At 40.8% G+C, this 23,948-nt stretch overlaps 1 protein-coding gene across 1 annotated transcript; it reads right to left on the bottom strand.

Moving 5' to 3' along the window:
• Nucleotides 1-1,054: 1,054 nt before the first annotated feature.
• On the bottom strand, nt 1,055-19,802 carry LOC138786410 (solute carrier family 2, facilitated glucose transporter member 11-like). Its single transcript, XM_069963401.1, has 12 exons — nt 19,788-19,802; nt 17,906-18,004; nt 14,143-14,303; nt 12,210-12,334; nt 11,794-11,923; nt 10,506-10,654; nt 9,742-9,929; nt 5,669-5,779; nt 4,805-4,906; nt 3,636-3,711; nt 3,400-3,527; nt 1,055-1,587 (listed from the first exon to the last, which is right to left on the bottom strand). Exons 1-12 carry the CDS (start codon nt 19,800-19,802, stop codon nt 1,387-1,389), a joined length of 1,485 nt encoding a protein of 494 aa, XP_069819502.1. The 3' UTR covers nt 1,055-1,386.
• Nucleotides 19,803-23,948: the final 4,146 nt, after the last annotated feature.

Raw genomic sequence — 23,948 nt, 5'->3', positions numbered from 1 at the left:
ACTTACTTATGTTGTCTACACACTACTATCAAAGGATTGAAGACTTCAATTAAAGACTATTAGCAGACTAATGGTGCAGTTTGTATCTATATTCATGTCAAAACGATATACACATGGATGGAGCCTATTATAATCCAATAGGGACAGTGGACCATTGCTGACATGATCAGGCCATTTCAACATGTTAAAGGACCACGATCAGCTGACATTGTGCATGGCAACTGATCCTGGTCTTTTAACAGGCGCTATTACACCAAACAATTATTATCCGTAATGGCGGGTAATCAGCCAAGTACAGCCAATAATGGTTTGTTATAATAGGGCCTTTATGTAACTCATAGCTGATTTAGCTAGAATAGCTGGAATAGCTTGCACTGGGCAGTGCAAGTAGCAGACCTATTAAAGGAAAAGTCCGGGCTCTAACTTTTTTTTTCAAAAGTGTAGGGGAGGAGGTGGCTGAACAGGTGTCAGGCCTGCTCAGCCAGTCAGCTGCCAATCTATTGCCACTATTGCTGCTGACTGCCTGAGCGAGTCTTACACGTCTTGACGCGGGTCCCAGCTCAGACCATGAAGAGGCCAGGGAATTGGGAACAGGAGCAGCGGACAGTGGACCCCCGGGGCTGGAGCCGGGGAGGTAGGTGCATATTCAGCCACCCCCCTTCCTGGCTCTTTTGAAAAAAAAAAAGTCAGACCCGGACTTCTCCTTTAAGGTGCTGGCACTTTTTTATTCATCTGCCAAAAGAACAGCAGTGGGGTCTGACCTCAGTACTCCCCGCCGATCTCTGCATCGGCCCCCGGCTTCACTCTTATGAATACAGACGCTGGTATGGCACGTTATTTTTACATTGTGGGCACATAACCTATCCATGTCACTTTGAATGGGACTCCCTGCATCATTATGAATTATGATGCAGTTAGCTATCAAACGACCTTTTCAACTCTTTACAGGTAGGTATAGATACAGGTCACAGGGTGAACAAAACTGTACAAATATGTAAAAGTAAATAATTTATTTCAAAATTATAAAAACACAATGCACACATGGGAGCACCAATCATGGGATACACAGGAATGGCTGCGGTCCGCCAATCCTGATGGGATATATTTGGCCTGTATGCTGTTGAGTGTTGAGTGCCTCCGATTTGCACAGCCATGAAGGTGAGTGCCCTGTCCATCAGCCCTGTCATTTGTTCATTGGAGCTTTATTGGAGTCTTATCCACACAAAGGAGCGCTGTCTTTTTGTATTACCCTACAGAACTGAAACAACTTTGTCAGATCAGTCGGGTATTAAACCCCTTCTACACAATTGTAATTATATTCTATTGAATGACTCGCACATGGCTGTGCCGGAATTACTGTGTAATACCGCAGATATCTCCTTGTACCTATAGTTTACTGCAGAGTACAACTTCCGAGGTTGCAGTTTGTTCTTCCTTGTGTTGCCTCCTGAAGTTCAGCTTGTTGAATTCCTCAGTAATTTCTGCTATACTTTTCCCCTTAGTTTCAGGAATGATCAAATATATTAAGGTTACTGAAATAGTAATGAGCACGAGGAAGAGGAGGAAACAGAAATGCTGGAGGGTTGCCTAAAAGATATAAACCCAAGAAAAGAAGTTTAATGGAAGAAATAACCAATGCGATGTAGTCAACAGTTTAAGGCTTTGTTTCCATAATGGTTTTTTTTGGCCGTTTGAGGCCAAATAATGGCCATTGTTTTACAAATTATAGACAGTTAATTGGCCTCAAATGTGCAAAAAAAAAAAAAAAAAGACATCATGGGAAGATTGTCTACATGCTGGGTCTCATCACTGGCTGTTAGGAAGAATTGGGCATATCAATTTGCCAGGTTTGAATGAAAAGGTTTATCCAGCAAAAATTATTATTTTTTTTTAATCTAGTTTCAGAAAGTTTCATAGATTTGTAATTTAGTTCTATTTTAAAATCTCAAGTCTTCCCATACTTATCAGCTGCTGTATGTCCTGCAGGAAATGTTTTCTTTTCAGTTTAACACAGTGCTCTCTGCTGCCATCTCTGTCTGAGACAGAAACTGTCCAGAGCAGCAGCAAATTCCCATGGAAAACCTTTCCTGCTCTGGACAGTTCCTGACACTGACAGAAGTGGCAGCAGAGAGCACTGTGTCAGGCTAAAAAGAATACTCTTCCTGCAGGACATACGGCAGCTGTTAAGTACTGGAAAACTGGAGATTTTTAAATAGAAATTAATCAAATCTATATAACTCCAGTTGATTTAAAATAAAAAGATTTTCGCTGGACAACCCCTTTCACATAGGTGAATCTATTAGATTTATGATAAACATTTCTTGTTTCGTTTTCTGTGTAACTCCAAGGATATAGTTACTAATACATTACATTACTAATGGTTAGTAAGGCTTTGTTCCCATAACATCTTTTTTGGGTGAAACATTGCCATTTTTGTTATAATGATGGCCGTTATTAATGATCATGATGATTAATAATGTCCATCATTATAAAAATGGCAGTTTTTTCACTTAAAAAGATGTAGTATAAACAAAGCCTCATAGTGAAATTATAAGCAAATTGATTGCTAAGGCGGAATGTTGGTTTTACAGTCTAGTGACTAGACAGTGTTGTTGCAGGAATATCTATACTTATATGAACTCTTTTAAGAAAATTTACTACTATATATGATCTCTATTGCTTTCTATTACTTCTAAATTCTGTGTTTCAGAGACTTCTTAAAGGAGAAGTCTGGCACTTTTTAAAATTGGCACGGGCGGGGGGAATTTGATTACAAGCAGGCACACGTGGTTCAGTGCCTAGGGCAGCACCTTGCATTGGGAAAAAAACTACTTTTAAAAACACAACTTTCACATCCCATTCAGACTTGCCAGTAAATCTGGTGTTTTCGAGGGGGTGGTGGGAGGGGGGTATGGTTGTATTGGTCAAGTCTGGTGTGGCGGTGTTAAATGTGACGCCTGGAGCTATTACCTACCATGAAACCCATAAAAAACGTGATTCAGACAATGTTTCTACATAGGGAGAAATGCATGTGGCTGAAACACCGCTCCCATTTCTTCATGATGCTAACTGGGTGTGAAGATGGGGCATCTTCAGGTTTAGTGCCTAGGGCAGCAGCTGGTAATACGGCCCTGATTACAAGTACGAACTTACCTCCCCCTGTGCCTGCAACAAAGCACTTTACCCCCGAAGTTGTGATGATGTCACAACCCGGCTGATGGACTGGCTGCTCAACCAATCAGAGACGTGTCAGCGCTGGACATCCCAGAGCCTAGCAGGAGTCCTAAGGCCGGTCCCACTGCTCAATGGGAAATTGACTATAGAACAACGTCTGTAATTGATTAGGACCGTCCAAATAATAAATATGCTCATTATTTACCACCTGTATTTGCAACTTACCACAATATATGGGAAAACCATGCCCATGATATATAGTCCTAGCCAGCTAAAGACTCCTGAGATGACAAGAGCAGGAATGCGAGGGGCCTGGGCAAAGATTTCGACCATTGTAGATATAGTGGCACCAGCTGTGGATGACAGAAGGCAGAGGAATGTTTGGGATCTGTCCAATTTTTAGTACAGTAAGTCCCACATATATCTATCAATGCAGTACAAAAGTAATGCAAATCACTCACCTGGCCCAGCTCCATAAAGAAAGATGAAGGTAAAGGTGAGGCCGACACTGCAAAATGGCATCCAGTAGAATGCATCCTATGAGATACAAGAATAAAGAAAGCTCTAGTTTAGCACTGTTCTTTTCATAGCATTTAAACTTGGGAAGACTCAATAAGTTGCAGATTAAAAACATTACTGAAGGGAGTTTAGTATGGCTAGATAGGTGATCTCTGCACTAAATGCCCCACAAGCCTTAAAGGGAAGCTGTCACCAAGAAAATGCCACCTAATCTATCGGCGTCATGTTATAGAGGAGGATGAACTGGACAGATTAATATATATCTTCATGGGAAAAGTTTTAGTATAACTTTTAAATTATTGATTGAAATATGTGATGTTTCCATGCTAAAGAGTCCAGTCCATTGAGTGACACCGCCCACTGGACTCCTTACCACAGAATGATCTGGGATTTTAATCAACAAATTACAAGTTATACTGAATATTTTCCCATTAAATTATAGGGAACCAATCACTCAAAAAAATGTCGGTATTCTGCATCTTAGGCCCGCTCAGGCAGTCAGTGGTCAAGAAGAATATTGGAGGAAAGGGGTTGGGGAGTGTTCAGGGTGGAGAACCCCAGAGACTGCAAAGAAAGGGTTCATCCTGATGGTATTTATGATAATGGCAAGGATTAAACCTTATTTTCCTTGGTCATATAAGTAACAAGGCAATCCACCTGTCTATTTGTAAGCTACTACTACAATTAAAAAATGTTAATCCTTCCAGTATTTATTAGCTGCTGTATGCCCTGCAGGAATTTACGTATTCTCTCCAGTCTGACACAGTGCTCTCTGCTCCCTATAGTATTCTCTGCTCTCTGCTCCCCATAGTGCTCTCTGCTCCCCATAGAAAACCTCTCCTGCTCTGAACAGTTCCTGACATGGACAGAGATGGCAGCAGAGATAACTGTGTCAGACTGAGGAGAATACACCACTTCCTGCAGGAAATACAGCAGCTGATTAGTACAGGGAGACAAGATATTTAAATAGAAGTAATTTACAAATCTGTAAACCTTTCTGACACCAGGTGATTTTAAAAAAAAAAAATTTTTTTTTCTAGAGTACCAAGAAAAAAAAACCTGTAAAATGGTTCCCAGATAACTGAATTCCACAAAGTGAAGTAGTGGTTACCTGCATTGCAAGTGTCACAGTTAGGAGTCCGAGGGTCAAAGCCATAAGGCTATAGCCTCCTAACAGTAGAACTCTTCTTCCACAGCGGTCAATTAGTAGACTCTAATAGAAAGAAAAACATAGAATTAAAGGGGTTGTCCACCCAAAACTAACTTGTCCCCTATTCACGCACACACACGTGCGATCCTGTGGTTAGGGTGGGTGGCATGCTTTCATGAATGGTTCGGGTTTGACTCTTGGGACCCTCACCAATCCTGAGGATTATGGGAATTGTGTGCTGGTATAGGGTTGTATCACCTTACAGTATGTGCCGGCCTTTTATCTGCACAGCAATGCTCCCAGCAGCCACATCTATCTCCTATCTATCTATCTATCTATCTATCTATCTATCTATCTATCTATCTATCTATCTATCTCCTATCTATCTGTCTGTCTATCTATCCACCCAAATTCAACAGCCAGCGGTTATCAAATACCACCGCACGCTTAGGTTTGGATGTACCCGAGCAGGCTCAAAGTTTTTTCAACTCTACTAAGGGTGTTATTGCACATGTTATCTGCTAGATGGCCCCCGTTTACTGGGCCTATTACACGGCCAGAATATCGTTTAACAAGGCCTGCAGGGACATCCGATGTCCTTCCAGCACTTGCTTAACTGTATACATTACAGCGCCCGACAATTATAGGTTCAAAACTATATCAACGATCAGCTGATGATCGTTGTCATCATCTGATCGTATTTATTACACAGAGTGATAATTGCCCGAATCGGGACAATTCGTCCGATTATCGTTCCGTGTAATAGTACCCTAACTAATTTATGTACTGACAGACAATAGAAGTTATGACTTTGATAAAACTTACACAGATCATAGCGGAGACAAACTCAAAACTCCCAACTCCCAGTGAAACATATGCAATCTGGTCCTCAGGGAAGCCCGCTTCAAGAAACACATCGTATGAATAGAAGTAGATCTGTTGAGTCATGGGGAGAAATATCAGAATTTGTAGCAAGGAATATCCCATTAGGTCATACTTATCTTTAGGGTTTGGAAACTCACAGCAATTATTTGTACAACCCAACTCCATTGTATTGGAGATTTTGGACCAAGACATCTATTCAGCTTGGGCCTTGATTTATTTTTTAAAATGATTTGAGCTGCTTAATTTTTTTTCTTTTACAATCACATTTTGTGGCATCAGGATATGTTTACACTTATATACAGGTAAGCAACACCAGATCATGTAGAAAGGTGAACACTAGTGATAGGGAGCACGGGACCAGCAGTGTGGTTATATATGAAACGTAGCTTTTATTAAAGATATTTCACTAAACTAAAAGATTTAAAGGGAACCTGTCACCAAGATAATGCTATCTCATCTATCCCCGTCATGTTATAGAGCAGAAGGAGCTGAGCAGATTGATATATATCTTTGTGGAAAAAGATTCAGTATAACTTGTAATATGTTGATTGAAATCCCTGATCATTCTGTGATAAGGAGTCCAGTGGGCGGTGTCACTGAATGGACTGGACTCTTTGGCATGGAATCATCAATTTCAATCAATAAATTACAAGATATACTGAACATTTTCCCATAAAGATATATATCAATCTACTCAGCTCCTTCTGCTCCATAACATGATGCTGATAGCTTAGGTAGCATTTTCATGGTGACCAGTTCCCTTTTATTCATGAATAAAATATGATTATATCTCTTAGTTATTTGTTTGTGTATTCTGCCTACATTCCATCTAATTGTTGTGGAGTCAAAAAGTTCCTCTTTTTGAATGACAATGTATTAGTCAAGGCAGATTCTTTTCTACTGAGAGGCTAAGTTCAAAAAGATGTCCGATATGCGCTAATGACGGCCATGATCATGACCATTTATAGACAGCTGTCATTAGCACATATCGGACGTTGCAAAATGCCGTATTGTGATTAGTTGGGTCCTGTATGCCCAGTTTGCAGGCCCAGTTTAGTATTTGCACAAGAGAGGCAGCTAGCTGTATAGGGTCCAACTCTCTGGGGTTCACCTTTATGTGGTAAAATGGTACACTCTATTTGATCAAATGGTTTGCTATGAACTCATCATTCCTCATTTAAAAAAAAATCATTTTAAAATAGTTTTTCCATTTCAAATATCTGTATACAAGGGGGTGGTATATGTGGTAAATCCTAAGACTTGCTGGTTGCTGTTGTGCTTTTTCTGTTTTTGTCTGTTTTTTAGCCTTGGCAGCGTGCAACCTGCATAGTGTGAATAGTGGTATTGGTGTGCTGGCTATTTTCTTTAAAGGGAATCTGTCATTAGGTTTATATTGCCTTAAATGAGGGCAGCATAAACTAGTGACCGAAATGCTAAACAGATCCGTATATTACTTTTATAATTCTGTTCAGCTGTTCTCCTAATATGCAGGAGAATAGGATTCTTGCCGCACCCTTCCCCACACCCTCCAGCTGCTGATTGACAGTTGACTGCCTATACACAGCATGGATAGATAACTGCCAAGCAGCAGCTGGTGGGCGGAGTTTTCTGCTTCTCATGAATATCCAGGACTACTGGGCTCATGCACATAATTTATGTTATTTAGGAGGATATCTCTGGATCAGCTGCACAGAACAATGTAAGTGATACATCATTCTGTTCAGTTTCTCTGTCACTAGTTTGTTCTACCCTTAGATAGGACAGTATAAACTTACTGACAAAGTCTCTTTAAATTCATAAACCAAACAGCATTTGCACACTGATGACTAAAAGATATGTAAACCGCAAGCGATTTCAGTCCCTCTGGTCTTTAGTCATAATTAGTGTTGAGCAGACTTGCTGAACTGTTCTCCGAAACGGAACGCTGACCATTTGTGTCCCGGCATCTGCAGAAGTTGGATGCAGCTCTAAGGGCCCTATTCCACCGGACGATTATCGTTCAGATTATCATTAAATCGTTCAAATCTAAACGATAATCGTTCGGTTGAAATGCAGTTAACGATTAACGACCGATTGAGAAATCGTTGATCGCTTTGCAAGACCTGGACCTATTTTTATCGTTGCTCGTTCGCAAATCGTTCGCATTGAATAAGATGTCGTTCGGTCGTTCACAGTAGATACGAACGCAATAGCAAAGAAAAAACTATCGCGAATATGATCATAAGTAACCATTATCGTTCCATGGAAATGAGTGAACGTTTTCAGGTCTTTCGCAAAAGCGGTCGTTTGAGATCGTTAATCGTTAACGATTATGCGAACGATAATCGTCTGGTGGAATAGGGCCCTAAGGCTGCCAGGAAAACATGGATATAGCCTTTGGCCTATGGATGTATTCAAGTCTTCCAGGACTTCCTAGAGTGCCATTCTAACTTCTCCACAGAGTCAAATGCCGAGGGTTCGGGTTTGGAGAATGTTGCTGGACCCCAACAGTTTGTCAAATTTGTGAACTCAGGAAACAACGGTAAACTAGCAGTCAATAATGCGATCAGCCGAGGAGCGCAAAATGCCTGCTTGTTGGTCAATCGCATCCTTTGTGCAGGCGGTAAAATTTATGGCTTTCAGCTGCATACCTCCCTGTGTAAACAAAGGATGTGTGGACGATAGCAATACATTTATATGGCCGCACGATTAATTGTGCCTTCTAAAGGCACTGCAAACAAGCGCTGATCAGCTTGTGTCCTGGCATGGCCCTATATTGGGCCAAGTAAAAGGACCTTTAGTTACACCACCCTGCCATATGACACAACACTACTTCTTCCATCTACCATAACACTTATTATCCTGCTGTGCACCACAAAGCCACTTAATAGAGCCAACACAGGTATGAACCAGCCCAACAGGATAACGGAATACAGTATATTTTTAACAGCTACATGATGTTTTGGCTATTTGTACAGTTCTAGTAATATTTTGAAAATAAAAAAAAAACTTTAAAATTTCCAATTTTATATTGTTCTGTAGATTTACAGCAAATCCACAGCAAAGTCTACAAAAAACCTGCAACTTTTTTGCAGAATTCAACTTCCTTATTAAAGTTTAACTCATTTTATTTTTTGTTTATTTATTTTTTGCAGAAATGAATAGTACAGCCAATTTTAACAAACTCTGTAATATGTTTTATTTAGCAGAAGAGTTTCCTTCTGTACTCAAAAGTTGTTTTCCTACTCCTCACCTAACTTCTTATCTGTGCATTAACAGGCAAAGTTGTCTTCATTGCAGAGTAGGGAAGTGGAGACGGGTTCTGCTGTGTCCATTATAACCTATGAAGGGTCGAGGGGATGAGGGGATGAGTGAGCGGGAAGAGAAGAGAAATAGCATGTGCAGTTTGGAGACTGTGTGTCTAGGCACAGAAAGGCTGGATTCACAGGTCAGAAAGGTCAGTGTTTATCTGGGAACTCACCCCTCTCGACCCCTCCCCTCTCCATAGACCATAATGGACACAGATAAGTGAGGGGGGGAGATTGCAAAACAACTTATTGAGTACAGAAAGAGGCCTTTTTTGCCAAATAAAACCTATTACAGAGTTTCTTAAAATTAATTGTACTTTTGATTTCTGCAAAAAAAAATTTTGAAATACACTTTAATGTAAATGAGAAAAAGCTGCAAGAAATCTGCAGCAAAGTCAACAGAACAATTGATATGCTTGGCCATTTTGCACGGCTGATTTTTATGTAGCATTATTGTCGTACTGTACAAAATCTGCAGCAAATCCACCATATGTGACTCTAAAAATGGATATACTGTGTTATCTAGGGCTGCATATACATCATGTTTTCAGGTCTCTGTTGGGCTGTACATCAGCAAAATGTCATAGTAGGAAGGCGGTTCTTGAGATTTTATCATCACTGTGTTATATCCCGCCCCTCAGTTCCTGCACTAGGGATAACACAATGGAGGCATTTTTCAGAAAGTTACTAAAATTAGTTTGTGAAAAATTAAAAATCATACTCAACTGCACTCGCACCACTAAGCTGAAGAGTGAGGATTAAACCAATAATAGTAAAGAGTTGATAGCGATGGGAGGGGTCCTTTAATAGTTCCAAGACGCCTATTTTTTTTCCTTTTCTTTCTGTATTTTGCTCTTTCATCATTTCATCAATGACAGGCTGGTGATCTCTGTCTCCCCACAACTGTTTCAGTGCTTGAGGAAAAAGAAAAGGCATTTATAGGGGTTAGACATTTGTTATATAAATGTTTTACCCCCTCAAATATACAATTTATGGACATGTTCACATGGTGTATAACACAGTCACAGAACGCCCAGTTTTACTGAAGATCATCCTGGCTAGTACTGCGGGCCGGATGATCTATATTTCTGGTGAATTCGGATGCGGGTGCATCCCAGTTCACCGCTCCATTGTGTGAACTGACATTTGTCTGCGGCTACTATTCAATGAATAGCGGCCGCATAAGACTGACATGTCAGTTTTTCGTGTGGTCAGATGAAATCCCGTCAGGAGCGTATACTATGTGTATACGCTCTGGCCGGGATTCCATTCGTTGAAATGCAACATATGTTTTGCATGAATCAAGGCTGTTGATTGTAAAAATTACAACAATGGCCGTGATTTATGTAAAACATACGTTATGTGAACATGGCCTAAAGGGGAACTCCAGTTCTTATAATCTAAAAGAAACAAAAACATGTCTCTCTGACATGTCAAAAGTTTTTAGAAACCACACTTAAATTCCATTTTTTAACTAACATTTAACATACCTTTCAGACAAGCTTCCTTATCACCTTTATCTAACAACAAATAAGTTGGGGATTCTGGAAAGAAGGGCAGAGTAACCAGCTGAACGAGAGATAGAATTCCACTGCAAAGCAGAATTTGAGGCCACAAGAATTCTGTCCCAAATAGCTCTCTGTGTATAGATCAAAAGAAAATAGATGAAGCTCAGACGGCAAGTGGTAATAAATAATGCATATTCATTCCAACCATCACGATCTAATTTATACTGCAGGTTGTTCACAGATTTGTTGCAGATTTTTCCCATTGACTTCAATGGGAAAGTCAAATAAAATTGTGGCAAAGCCTGCATGTGGGAGTTAAAAAAATGTTTAAATAAAAAAAATATAATAATAATAATAATAGTAATAATAACAACACTGGATAATGACAAAAAAAATATGCTTCCTGAAAACTTTTGAGTTTATCTTTCTGAAATCATCTGTTTGATTGTTTTTTTTCTTTCATATTTTCAGGCTGTCTATGAACTGTCCACAATCCATGTACTATTATATAATTTATACATAACAGGCAAGCAAAGGCATGAGATTCTTGCATTTTATTGAAATTCCATAACTTCAGTGAAATAGTTACAGACTAGGCAACTAGACATGTCTGGACGCTGCTAAGGGTGAAAAATCTGCTTGCAATGATTCTGCAAGTTATTTCAAATCTAAGCAGCTATAAACTACTAAAGTACGATCTGATAGAGCTAACATGTCTCGTCTGGTTCTTGCAAGTCAATGTCGTTTGCTAACCCAATGATATAGCAGGAACAGAAGGATCAACTGTTACTTCTTTCTAACCAATGTCTCTGGTTTCTCTGCTAAGAATATGAAATCCTGTGAATATCCCAATCTGCCTTCAGCTATGAGACCAGTGTCACAAAATGACACTCTTCCAGTACTAAAGCCACCAGAGACATGGAGCCTAGAGGAGGCAGCCGATAAAGATGTTGCGGTTTGTGGGGCAGAGATGGGGAACGATGCTAATTCAGACTTTGAGCCAAGTATGTCTAGTAAGACTCTCATAATTTCTATGTTATACAGACTATCCGAAATTATATTTCTGCTTAGTTCAAATGGGTTTATCATAATCACCTCAAATTTTCAAGGAAGCAAAAATTTGGGAAAAATTTGTTGTCCAGTGTAATTATTATTATTACCTCTCTTAGAGAATCCAATGTAAAATGCACATTGGTAAGTATGCAATAAGATCTGTACCATTGGGTGCAGACTTTACTGTCTAGTGTGCAGTAACCCCAAAGGTTCTTACCGGAGTCCAACAATCTGTCCACAAAGTTTGCCCAGAGTTACAAACAGGGGTCCAGTTGTATTGATGAAACCGCGCAGTTTTCGAGGGGCAGTTTCTCCAACATACTGTGCATGAAGATTGATACCTAAACCTAAGAGGGACAGAAACCAAATATTGTTTGCAGTACTTTAAGGAAGCAAGAGTAACGGCCACTCATTAATGGGTAAAATACAATGCTTTATTGGAATCAAGACACATGGCACTATCGTGTGTTCTACAGGACTTCTCCGATACTGGTCTATACCGTGATCTGAAGCTAGGTCACCACCGATTACAGCTGTGCTAGCCACCATGCTTGTGAGTTTGTGTTGTTTGCAGTACTACAGTTAATATAAACTCTTCTATTCCACAAATATAATACTTAATTTTTCACTGACCTGAGTAAAATCCAGCGAGGAAACGTGCCGCTACAATCATTTCAAAATAGCCAACAGTCTGACAGAGACCCATAAGCAGAGCACTGACCACAGGCAACACTGCATTACATAGCGTACACTTCTTCCTTTAGTAGGAATATGAACATTAGTATTAGGTACTGTTTTTCTTCTAGATTACTTCTATCCGCTATTAAAGTGACTGTACCACCAGGCCCAGGCTGAAGCACTGGAGACGGGCCGACCAACCCTTAGTGGGAAGAAACCTTATCCCCTCTATGATAGGGTTCCATTGATTCTAATGGAGTCACGTCATGGAGGGGCTGGGGTTTCTTCCCACTGGGGGTGGGTCGGCCCGTCTCCAGTGCTTCAGCCTGGGCCTGGGGGTACAGTCACTTTAAATAAGGACAGTATAGGAACGTACTTCAATGAGAAACGGAGTCAGCTCCTACTTTATGTGCTTTCTGATGGTGAATCTGAATTTGTTGTCTTAAAGGGGTTATCCAGTGTTAGAAAAACGAGACAGCACCTTGTTTCCAGGTTGGGTGCAGGTTTTGCAACTCCTTCAAATTAAATGGAGCATAATTGCAAACCACACCTGAACTGGAGACAAGAGTCGTCCTGTCTCTGGAAGAAAGTGGCAATGTTTTTCTAATGGTGCATTTACATAGAGAGATTTATCTGACAGATTTTGGATACCAAAGCCAGGAATGGATTTGAAAAGCCTCTCAGCCTTTCCTTTAGGACCTGATCTCTGTTTATAATCTGTTCCTGGCTTTAGCTTCAAAGATCTGTCAGATAAATCTATCTGTGTAAACGCACCCTAGAGGTCCTATATGACAACCTGATCAATAATGTAAACGAGCACCAAACTGCTAGATCGGCGATCATTTATTAAGCCTATTCTGCAGCTTGATTATCTTTTAGCAAGGGCTGCATGGACATCGTTAGTGATGTCTGTGCAGCCCTTGCCTTAAACTGTTCATATATTACGTCTCCACACTCCTGGTCTTCTCCTGCCCTCTGCTTGCTTCCTGGCACTGCGTGGTGTACAATGATTGGCTCAGCGGCTTTTCAGCTCAGAGAAGTTGCACCACGCCGTGCCGGGAAGCAAGCAGAAGACAGGAGGAGACCGGAAGCATGGAAGGGTAATGTATGAACAGTTTTTTCAATCGTTAGCCACTGGCCCTAGACCACAAATTATCAGCCACCGACCGTGCATCGCTGCGTGTAATGATGATACGCGGTCTGTGGACGATGATTGTAGGTTTGTCTCTATTACATGGAACAATAATTGGATGAATTGGCCTAATGCGGCCAATTATCGCTCCATGTAATAGGGCCCTAAGGCTGGATAACCCCTGTGATATAGCTGTCAATCAACTGCTAACATTGGAAACTGTGCCAAATAACGGAGTATTCTATATAGCAGGACAGTCATAGAACAGAATATTAAAGGGAATCCATCACAGTGAAAATGCAGTCTAGTCTGCAGGCAGCATGTTATAGAACAGGAGGAACTGAGCAGATTGATATAGATCAGGTAGGAAAAGTTCCAGTATAATTCATTTATATGAATATATATATCTACAGGGTGGTCCAAAAGTAGGCGGACAGTATGTGTAATAGCGTTTACATGGTGTAAAGTGAAACTGGCTTAGTTGCCTCTAGCAACCAATCAGATTCCACCTTTCATTTTCCAAAGAGTCTGTGAGGAATGAGAAGTGGAATCTGATTGGTTGCTAGGGGCAACTGAGCCAGTGTCACTTTACACCATGTTTGATAAATCTCCCCCTTTCTAACCGTATTACACATACTGTCCACCTACTTTTGGACCATCCTGTATATATATATACAGACTTGTAGATAAGGAGAATGCTAGGACACTACTCAAGACAGATTTCAGTCACATTGAGCAATATTCACACTGACTTACTTCCCGAACCTCACAGCTAGGTAGCCAGATGCAGTGGATCCTACTAGCCCTCCGATGCTGAATACAGACACAACCATAGACCATATGAGTGTGAGTGATCCATCGGGGATGTTTGACCCGTGTCTCTTTATCCATGTTTCATTGACGAACTGTTTGATAAACTAATGTGAGAGCAACAATACATCAGTATAAGCTCTGGCAGACAGAACCATCAGAATTTTGCAATTGGATGGTAGTACGGAGAATTCCACTTTAAGCTGATAAAAAGTTGACCCCATTATGGACCCCATTTTACCTCAATTCGACACTATGGTAACTCAGTAAGCACGTTTTTTATCTCGTAAATATCCTGAGTTACAGCTCGTCTTCGGGTATATTCACAGGAATTGCGTAATTTTGAGTAAAAATAAAACAATGTAAACGCAGGAAAAAACTGCAGTATTTTGCCATTTGCATGGCGATGGCTGTGAACTGGGGAGTGAAGTGCGCTACTGCACCCTCCTTTCCGCCGGTCTTAGCAGATCCCTGATCGATCAAAGCTTTGACATGTCCCTGTGAGATGTCAAATGTTTTTCTAAATGACAGTGTCGATTTAAAGGAGCATGACAAGCTGACAAAGTTGGATGCAGCCCTAGGTAGTCCTGTAAAATATGGACACAGTCCATATCCATGTTTTCCAGGACTCCCTAGGGCTGCATCCAACTTCATCAGTCACTGGTATTTAACCCCTTAAGGACAGAGCCCAAAATGGCCTTAATGACGTGACAATTTACAAGTGTTGCGTTTTGGTTTTATCTTCCTCGCCTTCTAGGAGCTATAGCTCCATCTACAGGACTATGTGAGGGCTTGTTTTTTTTTTTACTTACTTTGTAATGGCGTCTTTCAATCTACCATAACATGTATGACAGAACCCCCAAAATATTATTTATGGGGTGAAATTGGGGAAAAAAACAACACAATTCTGCAAATTTTTGGAGGGATTCCATGTTTAAGTAATGTACTTTATGGTAAAACTGACATGATATCTTTATTCTATAGGTCAGTCTAAATACAGTGATATGCAGGTTTTGTAGATTTTCGAATGTTTTACTATTTTCATTAACAGCAAAACTTTTTTTTTTTTTTTTTTGCAAATAGGTGTGATTACAATGGCCCTATTGTGACTCTTATAGCGCTTTTATTTTTTCACATATGGGGCTGTATGGGGTGTCATTTCTAGTTTATAATAGTACCATATTTGTGTAGATCGGACATATTGATCAATTTTTATTAATTGTTTTTAAAATAAAATGTAATAAAAATAATCAATCTTGTTTTTTTTTTTTTTACTGCTTTTTGTTTACGCTGTTCACAGTGCGGGAACAATATTGTTTTATTTTAATAGATCAGATGATTATTTATACTACGCTATATAATGTTTGTTTATTTCTTTATTTTTATGAGTTTTATTTATAAAATGGGAAAGGGAGGTGATTAAATTGTTTATTGGGGGAGGGGCTATGGTGTGTTTTTTAAAACTTAAAAAAAAAATTACTTTACACTTTTTATGTCCCCTTAGGGGACTTTAACATTTTCACATTGGATTTCTAACACTGATCATTGCTATGCTATGCTATATTTTTAAGGTTATAGGTCCAGTCATTATGAATATAAATTGAGTTATATATATATATATATATATATATATATATTTGTTTTTACCATTACTGTTTAATTTCTCTCAATAGTTCAGCTATTTGGTATAAGAAAGGGGGCTAAAAAAGAAAAGGGAAGAGAGGAAAGGGGGGGGGAAATCATTTTCTTTTTTTTTTTTTTAATTTTTGAAAGATTTTTTTATTTTTATTTTTTACATTTTTTTTTACATTTATATATTGGGTCTGCATATACCATTTAGCCTTGTTCTTATAGCAACACAATATATTTGTATTATATTTATATTTTATTGTATATTTTTCTATTTTATGTTTATTTCACCATTTCTAGTGACACTTATGTCATATAGGATTCTCGTCACATGACACGTCACATGACACTTATGCCTAACAGATTAGTAATCACACAATACGACTCCTGGTTTTGGTCCGATCATGTGATGTGGTCTGATCATGTGACCGCTCTGGGTCCGATCATTTGATGGTTTTCTCTGCGCTCCATGAGTTGGAATGCAGAGTACTTCCGGCTGTTGCCTCTGAGGGAATCCATAAGAAATCGCCCCTTTCCCTTTCCTTATGCTTCAAGATGGGGTAAGTGGACTAATATACAACGTCTTTGATATGTAGAACTGTGAATGAGTTGTTCATTAGGAATTGATATATGTACACTGGGTTGCCTGTCATGAATTGATTCACTTACCCAAACATGAATTTGATTTTATATGAACTATATGTACATATGGATTGATTTTATGGACTTTGTATGAAGGTTTTTTATATGTGTATTTTTTATGTGAATTCTGTATATGTCACCTTGACTATGTAAATTTTGCACTGATGTGTATAGGGTTAACTACCTGGGAGGAGGAAATGGACCGCCCCTCCTTTAGATTAATCATTGTGATTCCTTGCTGTATTTAAGTATGGTCTGTGTCATGAGCATACTACGTTTGTCCTGAATCTGACGAAGGGGCGCCATAGCCCTGAAACGCGTTATTGTTGGACTGAATAAATGGTGTTTTATGTAAACGTCGGTTTCTACTTCATTGTTCGGTGGTGAGCGCAATCTCCAGGTCATTTTTTGACACCATTTGGTTTTACCATAGCATAGCTTTGATCAGTGTTATCTGCAATCATTGCATAGAGCCTGCCTGTGGCAGACTCTATGCATCGATCGCCGATCTGACTGCCTGGTGGAAGGTAAGGGACCTCTAGCAGTCAGATAGAAGGATCGGAACCCCCGCATTACACTGCGCGGGTCCCGATTGGACAGTGACAGGAGCTGCAGCTCCTGTCACTGATGTAAGCAGCCCATCATTAACAGTGAGGACCTGGCTGCAAATAGCAGCCGGTCCCCACTTGTTATGAAGTGAGCTCAGCTCCTGAGCTCACTTCATCGGACCACTGGACCCACTGGCCTACAGGTACCTCATGGGCCCTTAAGGGGTTAAAGGGGTAGTTCACAAAAAGTTCTTTTAAATCAATTGGTCCCAGCAAGTGCCAGAGATTTGTAAGTTACTTCTGTTACTTTCAGTACTTATATGCTGCTGTATATCCTGCAGGAAGTGGTATTATTTCCAGTCTAGAGAACAGGAGAAGTTTTTTATGGGCAGTTTCAACTGCTCTAGACAGTTCCTGACATGGAAAGAGGTGGCAAAAAAGAGCACTGTGTCAGACTGGAAAGAATGCGCTTCCTGCAGGACATACAGCATTTGATAAGTACTGGAAGACCGGAGATGTAAATTACAAATCTCTGGCACTTGCTGGGACCAGTAAATTTGAACGAAAACATTTTTTGGTGAACTATCCCTTTAAATGCAGTCACACTCATCTCTAGATCTCAGCTAAGCTGTTAAAAAACAAACTTAACTGTCTAGAAATGTTCCATATGTTTTCAATAGCAGAATTGTAAATGCAGTACAAAATAATATATGTAACATATATACTAAATTATTATATTAAACTGCAAAATAGAGACAGCATATAAAATATATACAAATATATACAATCTAATATCAGCTTGCACCAAGCGCCTAGTAACAAAGTCATTACAGATGAAGTTTATACCGGGGAATAGAATAAGGGAAGACGATCATTGGCGTCGCACTCACCGGAGATGGAGAATTTAGTACTGAGATGTGGTAACCAAACTGAAATGTACCTCCGATGCCCAATACAAAGATCAGCAAGAAGAGTTTCTGGTAATGTACCTGACACAATAGTATAAAAGAAAAGAGAAGTATTGTAACTCTACAGACATGATACAGATACGCTCATGAAACACTTGCTTTAAGCATCATTTACATTAGGTTACTATTTTGCACCCATTTTTTTTGTAGCCAAAATCAGGAATGGAAGGAAAAAGAAGTAGAATGAAGGGAAACTAACAATCTAACTAACTAACTAACTAACTAACTAACTAACAAGACCAATCCCATAGGGCACAGAATGCTGAGGAGGTAGATAATTTTCTTAGCTTCATCCTCAGCGCTGTTTGGGGGGGAATATTGACATTATTCTGTATGCAAATGTGGCAGTTTGGTGCACTGGGGGTGGGACTACAGGCCTTACTGTAGTGATCCACCTCACTGGCCCACCCTCTCCTCATGAATATAGAGCATGACGTCAATGCGGTGATGAATATTCTAAAAAGGGCAAACTGACAGGACGAATCGGTGCTCCCAGTGCAGCAGACTAACTAATTTACATATTGAATAAGGATGAGGATGAAGGTAATAAAATTACCATCATCATCATCACCACTCTGTGCACTATGGGATCCTCTAATGTTACCCGATTTAAACGTTAAAGAATAGAAGTCACTAGAGGGATTTATCATCATCCTGAAAAAAGTTGTAAAGTTTTGAGGAAAAATTTTTGACTTTTTTCCATGAGTGGACATGGCCTTCTCCTGAATCTGATTTACCTTGATTTACCCCTCCACGATTTCTGAGGGGTGCTGCTCTCAATATATCTGGCGCAGATGACAGGGGCGGGGATTTAGTTAGAATTGATGTACAGATCTGCCCGTCTTCATATATCCCCGCAAATCCCCCCACCACCACACATACACCGTGGTAGATGATAGCAGAACAAATAAAATATTATACAATTAAATTATACAAATAAAATATTCAGAATCATTCTGGCTGAACTTGGAATGATTTATAGACTGCCGTCACACATCGCAGATTTTTTTTTTTTTAAGTTTAACAGTTTTTGAGGCAAAAATCCACTTTTACTGTTAGCTCAAAAACTGCATTGACAATTTTAAATAGAGATGATTGAAAAATTTGGTTTGAGACGTACACAAATTTTTACAGCAAAATTCGTGAAATTCACGAACCAAATTTAAGGAATCACTACATACCTGTATACACTCCTCTGGGGTTCACTTCTGTGTTTTAGCAGCACGCTCAGCCAATCACTGGCCACGGCACTGTCCGTTCTCAGTTAGTCAGTGATTGGTTGGGCAGAGTGTGATAGCCCACTCAGCAAATCCCTGACTGACTTAGAACGGACTCGAGCTGTCACTCTTGTGCCTCGCGAGTGATGGCCCTTTTTCGTCAGTCAGTATACGCTCCGGCCGGGACTCCTAGCGGTGCAGCCAACAACTGACATGTCAGTTTTCTGCGGCTGCTATTCATTGAATAGCAGCCACAGAAAACCATGTCAGTGCTCACAATGGAGCGAGTGGCTGCGGACGCAAGCTTCATAGAGTGCATTAGGGAGTTCTGATGCGGGCGCGCACGGATGCGCCCGCATCAGAACTCTGCGGGTCCTGCAGTACCAGCCGGGATGATCTATTCATAGACCGACCGGTCTCTTACGCCATGTGAACATGGCCTAACTCTGCTATGTCAGTTCCAGTCCTGATTTTGGTTAAAAAAAGACTGACGGAAATATAGTGTGTGACCATAGCCCTAAGGATACACATGGAATGTTTACAAGTAAATTACAAGCAAAATTGTCAATAGTATATAGTGTACTCACCAGTTCTGAAGACATGCTGCTCATAGTTATTGCTACTACTTGTCTGCACCCTGGTACGTCAGAGTTAGTCCTTAAAAGTTTAGTCCTTACAAAACTTTTGTATTTTGTTCGTTCAGTTGTGTAATAGGCGGAAGAAGTGCAAATGATTATGTGTTTTGATAGAGAGGTGTAAGGAGATATAGAGAGGCTTGAAGTATGGCAAAACATTAACGACTATTACATAGAAAATATCAGGTGGTCAGTGAACCAAAAACTTTGCTAGACAAGTACAGTGATGTGAAAATACAATGATGCGGCCAAGAATGAACAGGATGATAACAATTACTATACAGCTCTATATACTCCATATATACTATGGCCATTTCAACCTAATAATAATAATTGCTCCCACGTTCTTCCGCATCAGACTACTGATTACCGCTTTATTACTATGTATACATACAGTATAGGGCTATGTTCACACAACGTAAGTTCCATAGTAATCACGGCCATGTTAAAAATTGGCAACAACGGCCAAGATTACTACGGCACTTACATTGTGCTACAGCTGAGGGAATCCCGGACGGAGTGTATACACATAGTATACAGTGCAAACAATGGAGCATGCGGCTCCGGCCGCACGCTCCATTGTGTGCAGCAGGGAATTTGGATGTGGGCGCACACTGATGCGCCCGCATCGGAATTCAGCTGCAGTGAAGATAATCCGGCCGATACTGCAGTACAATCCGGCCGGTGTCCTACGCCATGTGAACATGGCTTGATAATACAACCAAAATACAACCATAATTTTTTGTGAAAATGTGTGCAAATGCAGGATGTAATTAATGACCATGTTCATGTTTTTAATTTGGACAATCGTAATAAATTATGGTAGTTTTTTTGTACAATGTGTGCACTGTCGGGCAATTTCCCATTGACTTCAATGGAGGACATTGTTATATTAAACATTTGGTTTTATTTTTACTTCAAAATTGAGGCCATATATATTGGTATTATTTTACTGTGTATGAACCTAGTGCACCTAGCCTCCCCTCCTCCTGGCTGTGGTGCCCTGCTCTGCTTAGTTTCTGTCCATACAATGGCCGACATGGAGGAGCATGTGACCATGCCCCACCCCCTGTGTCCTCCATAGACATAAACCGACTCAGTGGTGGACAATGGGGGGGGGGGGGGGGGGGGCGGGGCATGGTCACATGCTCCTCCATGTCGGCCATCTTATGGATAGACACAGCAGAGCAGGACAGCTGAGTCTCGAGGAGGGGAGTCTGATTTTAGCTCTATGAGGTACACAGGAAGCTGCTGTCAGTATATACAGTGAGTACACATGAAGCTGCTGTCAGTATATACAGTGAGAACACTTACTAATACTGTACTCTGAACTATTTTACTATAAAATGGCCCTTTAAAGCGATTGTACCAATTTGCTTACTTAAAGGGGAACTATCAACAGGTTGGACGAACGCTAGGCCCTGTCCGGGGGTGGGCTGACTTGGCTGACAGGTTTACTTTAAAGTCTCTGACCATAAACAGCAGAGTGCAGCAGTCTGGTGGTACTGAAATGCCTCTTCGCATTAGGGGTAGGTCACAGCTTTTATAATAAAGTTATTATTTAACATGTAAACTATGTAAACTATGAGAAGACCTTGCAACTAGACAATCTTCTGTTGAGGTCACTGAATGTATGTCTCTGCTCCAGCGGTGGTCATGTCCTTGTTGGTCAGACAGTAGGTACCTGTAGGCTGGCATTCTCCATATGTAAGGTTTTCCCCATACGCCACACTGTGGCATATATAAAAACAGAAGAAAATCATACAACATGGGCACCTCTGACAAACTAAACTTATTTCCACGTGGTCTGAAAGAGACATGCCTATAGTACTATTTATGCCTGCCTATAACCAGGGACCTCCCTTATCTACAAGAGCAACCTGGTGCTCATTACCCCTGTTCTAATGATTGATGGGTGTACCAACATTTGGGCTCCCAGAAATAATACATTTATCCACTTATCCTGTGGATAGAAGATAAAGGTTTCTCATAGGAAAACCTCCTTAAAGTGACTCTGTACCCACAATCTGTCCCCCCCAAACCACTTGTACCTTTGGATAGCTGCTTTTAATCCAAGACCTGTCCCGGGGTCCGTTCGGCAGGAAAATTTGATGCATAGTCATTAAAGCGACTCTGTACCCACAATCTGACCCCCCCAAATAGCTGTTTTTAATCCAAGATCTGTCCTGGGGTCCGTTCGGCAGGTGATGCAGTTTTTGTCCTAAAAACAACTTTTAATCCTACAGCGCTGTCTCTAACGGCCGGGGCTTACATTTGTATATGCATTAGGCTGGCACCACCTCTCTGTCCTTCCTCCCCACCCTCCTCATCATTAGGAATGCTCCAGGAACATTTACTGCTGTTTGAGCTTTGCACAGGTGTATTAACGATCTAGCCCATGTTCATTATACACACAGGTGGGGAATAGGAAGCAATCTGCCTGGAGCATTCCTAATGATGAGGAGGGCGGGGAGGAAGGACAGAGAGGGTGTGCCAGCCTAATGCATATACAAATGTAAGCCCCGGCCGTTAGACACAGCGCTGCAGGATTAAAAGTTGTTTTTAGGACAATAACTGCATCACCTGCCGAACGGACCCCAGGACAGATCTTGGATTAAAAACAGCTATTTGGGGGGGTCAGATTGTGGGTACAGAGTCGCTTTAATGACTATGCATCAAATTTTCCTCTCTTTTGCAAAGTTTACTCATCTCTTTAATTTATGTATTGTTCCATTGACCTGCTGAGACTATTGACAAGTCTGCCATCTGGTGTCTGATTATAGCCATGCAATTGCTAATGTCATTTAAAGGAGAACTTCAGCCACATATAATATAATATACATAGAATATATACCCATCCCTGTGCCACATCACTATCTCTCAGACAGCAGCTGGACTTCATTTTCTTGGGGCTTCCTGCTACATCACAACCAGTACCATATTAAGAGCTGCTGCTGCCCTAGGCACTAAACCTGAAGACGCCCCATCTTGGGGAGCGTGGTTTCGGCCACATACATTTCTCTACATGTAGAAACATTGTCTGAGTCGCTTTTTTATGGTTTTTAACGGCTTAAAACAAACAAATTTCCACATTGAATCAATGATTAGAGCCGTCTGCATATTGTCTGAGGGAATTCTCACCACAGGATCGGTAGGTTGGTAGGTAATAGCTCCAGGCGTTACATTTACCACAGCCATACCCTCTCCACCCCCACCCCTTTTGAAAAGACACCAGTCTGAACGGGAGGTGGAAGTCTAAAAAAAAAAAAAATTGTTTCTTCCCCCCTGGTGCTGCCCCCTGCAAGGTGCTGCCCTAGGCACCGGACCACGGGTGCCTAGTGGTAAATTCGGCCCTGATCACTACCCGGGGAGGAAATTACCCACTCAGCCAATCAGTGACTGTAGTGGTGTCCTGGCCCAGTCACTGACTGATTAAGTGGGAATTAACTGGGAATTCCTGAGCCTGGGTTGTGACGTTGCAGGAGTGGGAACTAGAGGAGGCTGTTGTGGCTCTGTGATCGGTGCTGTGGGGGGCAGGAGGACAGGTAAGTATACATTCTTTATTATGCTCCCACCACCCCCTGCTGACACCAAATTTTTTGTTGTGGCTTGAGTTCTCCCATAAGATGTATAGGTGTAAAGATCAGTTCAAATTAAAGAAGAATGCCAGCGATCCCATAAAAAAAATATATAAAATGCACAATAAGCATATAGGTGCACTCAACAATCCCCCATAAATTGTTTTGCACCTTTTCCACTTCTCTACGCTGCTCCTAGAACCAGATTAAAGCTTTAAAGCGACTCTGTACACATAACCTGTCCCACCCCAAACCACTTGTACCTTTGGATAGCTACTTTTAATCCAAGGTCCGTGCGGCAGGTGATGCAGTTATTGTCCTAAAAACAACTTTTAAACTTGCAGCCCGAGCCAAACGGGAATATCTGTGCCCTAACTTTTCACCACCCCTCCGTCCCTCCTCCCCACCCTCTCCATCATTAGGAATGCCACTGGAACATTTTCTCCATGCTGAACATTGCAAAGGTGGTTAACGATTCAGCCCATGTTCTGTATTCACACAGCTGACAAATAGGAGACAATCTGCCAGGAGCATT

This window comes from Dendropsophus ebraccatus, chromosome 3 (genome assembly GCF_027789765.1).
Source record: "Dendropsophus ebraccatus isolate aDenEbr1 chromosome 3, aDenEbr1.pat, whole genome shotgun sequence".
In the NCBI taxonomy this organism is placed as follows: Eukaryota; Metazoa; Chordata; class Amphibia; order Anura; family Hylidae; genus Dendropsophus; species Dendropsophus ebraccatus.
This window is presented reverse-complemented; position numbering and strand designations above follow the sequence as displayed.

Coding starts and splice junctions, on each gene's coding strand:
- LOC138786410 (XM_069963401.1), bottom strand. Junction 12,335..14,142: donor CTAGCTGTGAGGTTCGGGAA/GTAAGTCAGTGT, acceptor TTCCTACTAAAG/GAAGAAGTGTACGCTATGTA. Junction 10,655..11,793: donor GGACAGATTGTTGGACTCCG/GTAAGAACCTTT, acceptor ATCTATACACAG/AGAGCTATTTGGGACAGAAT.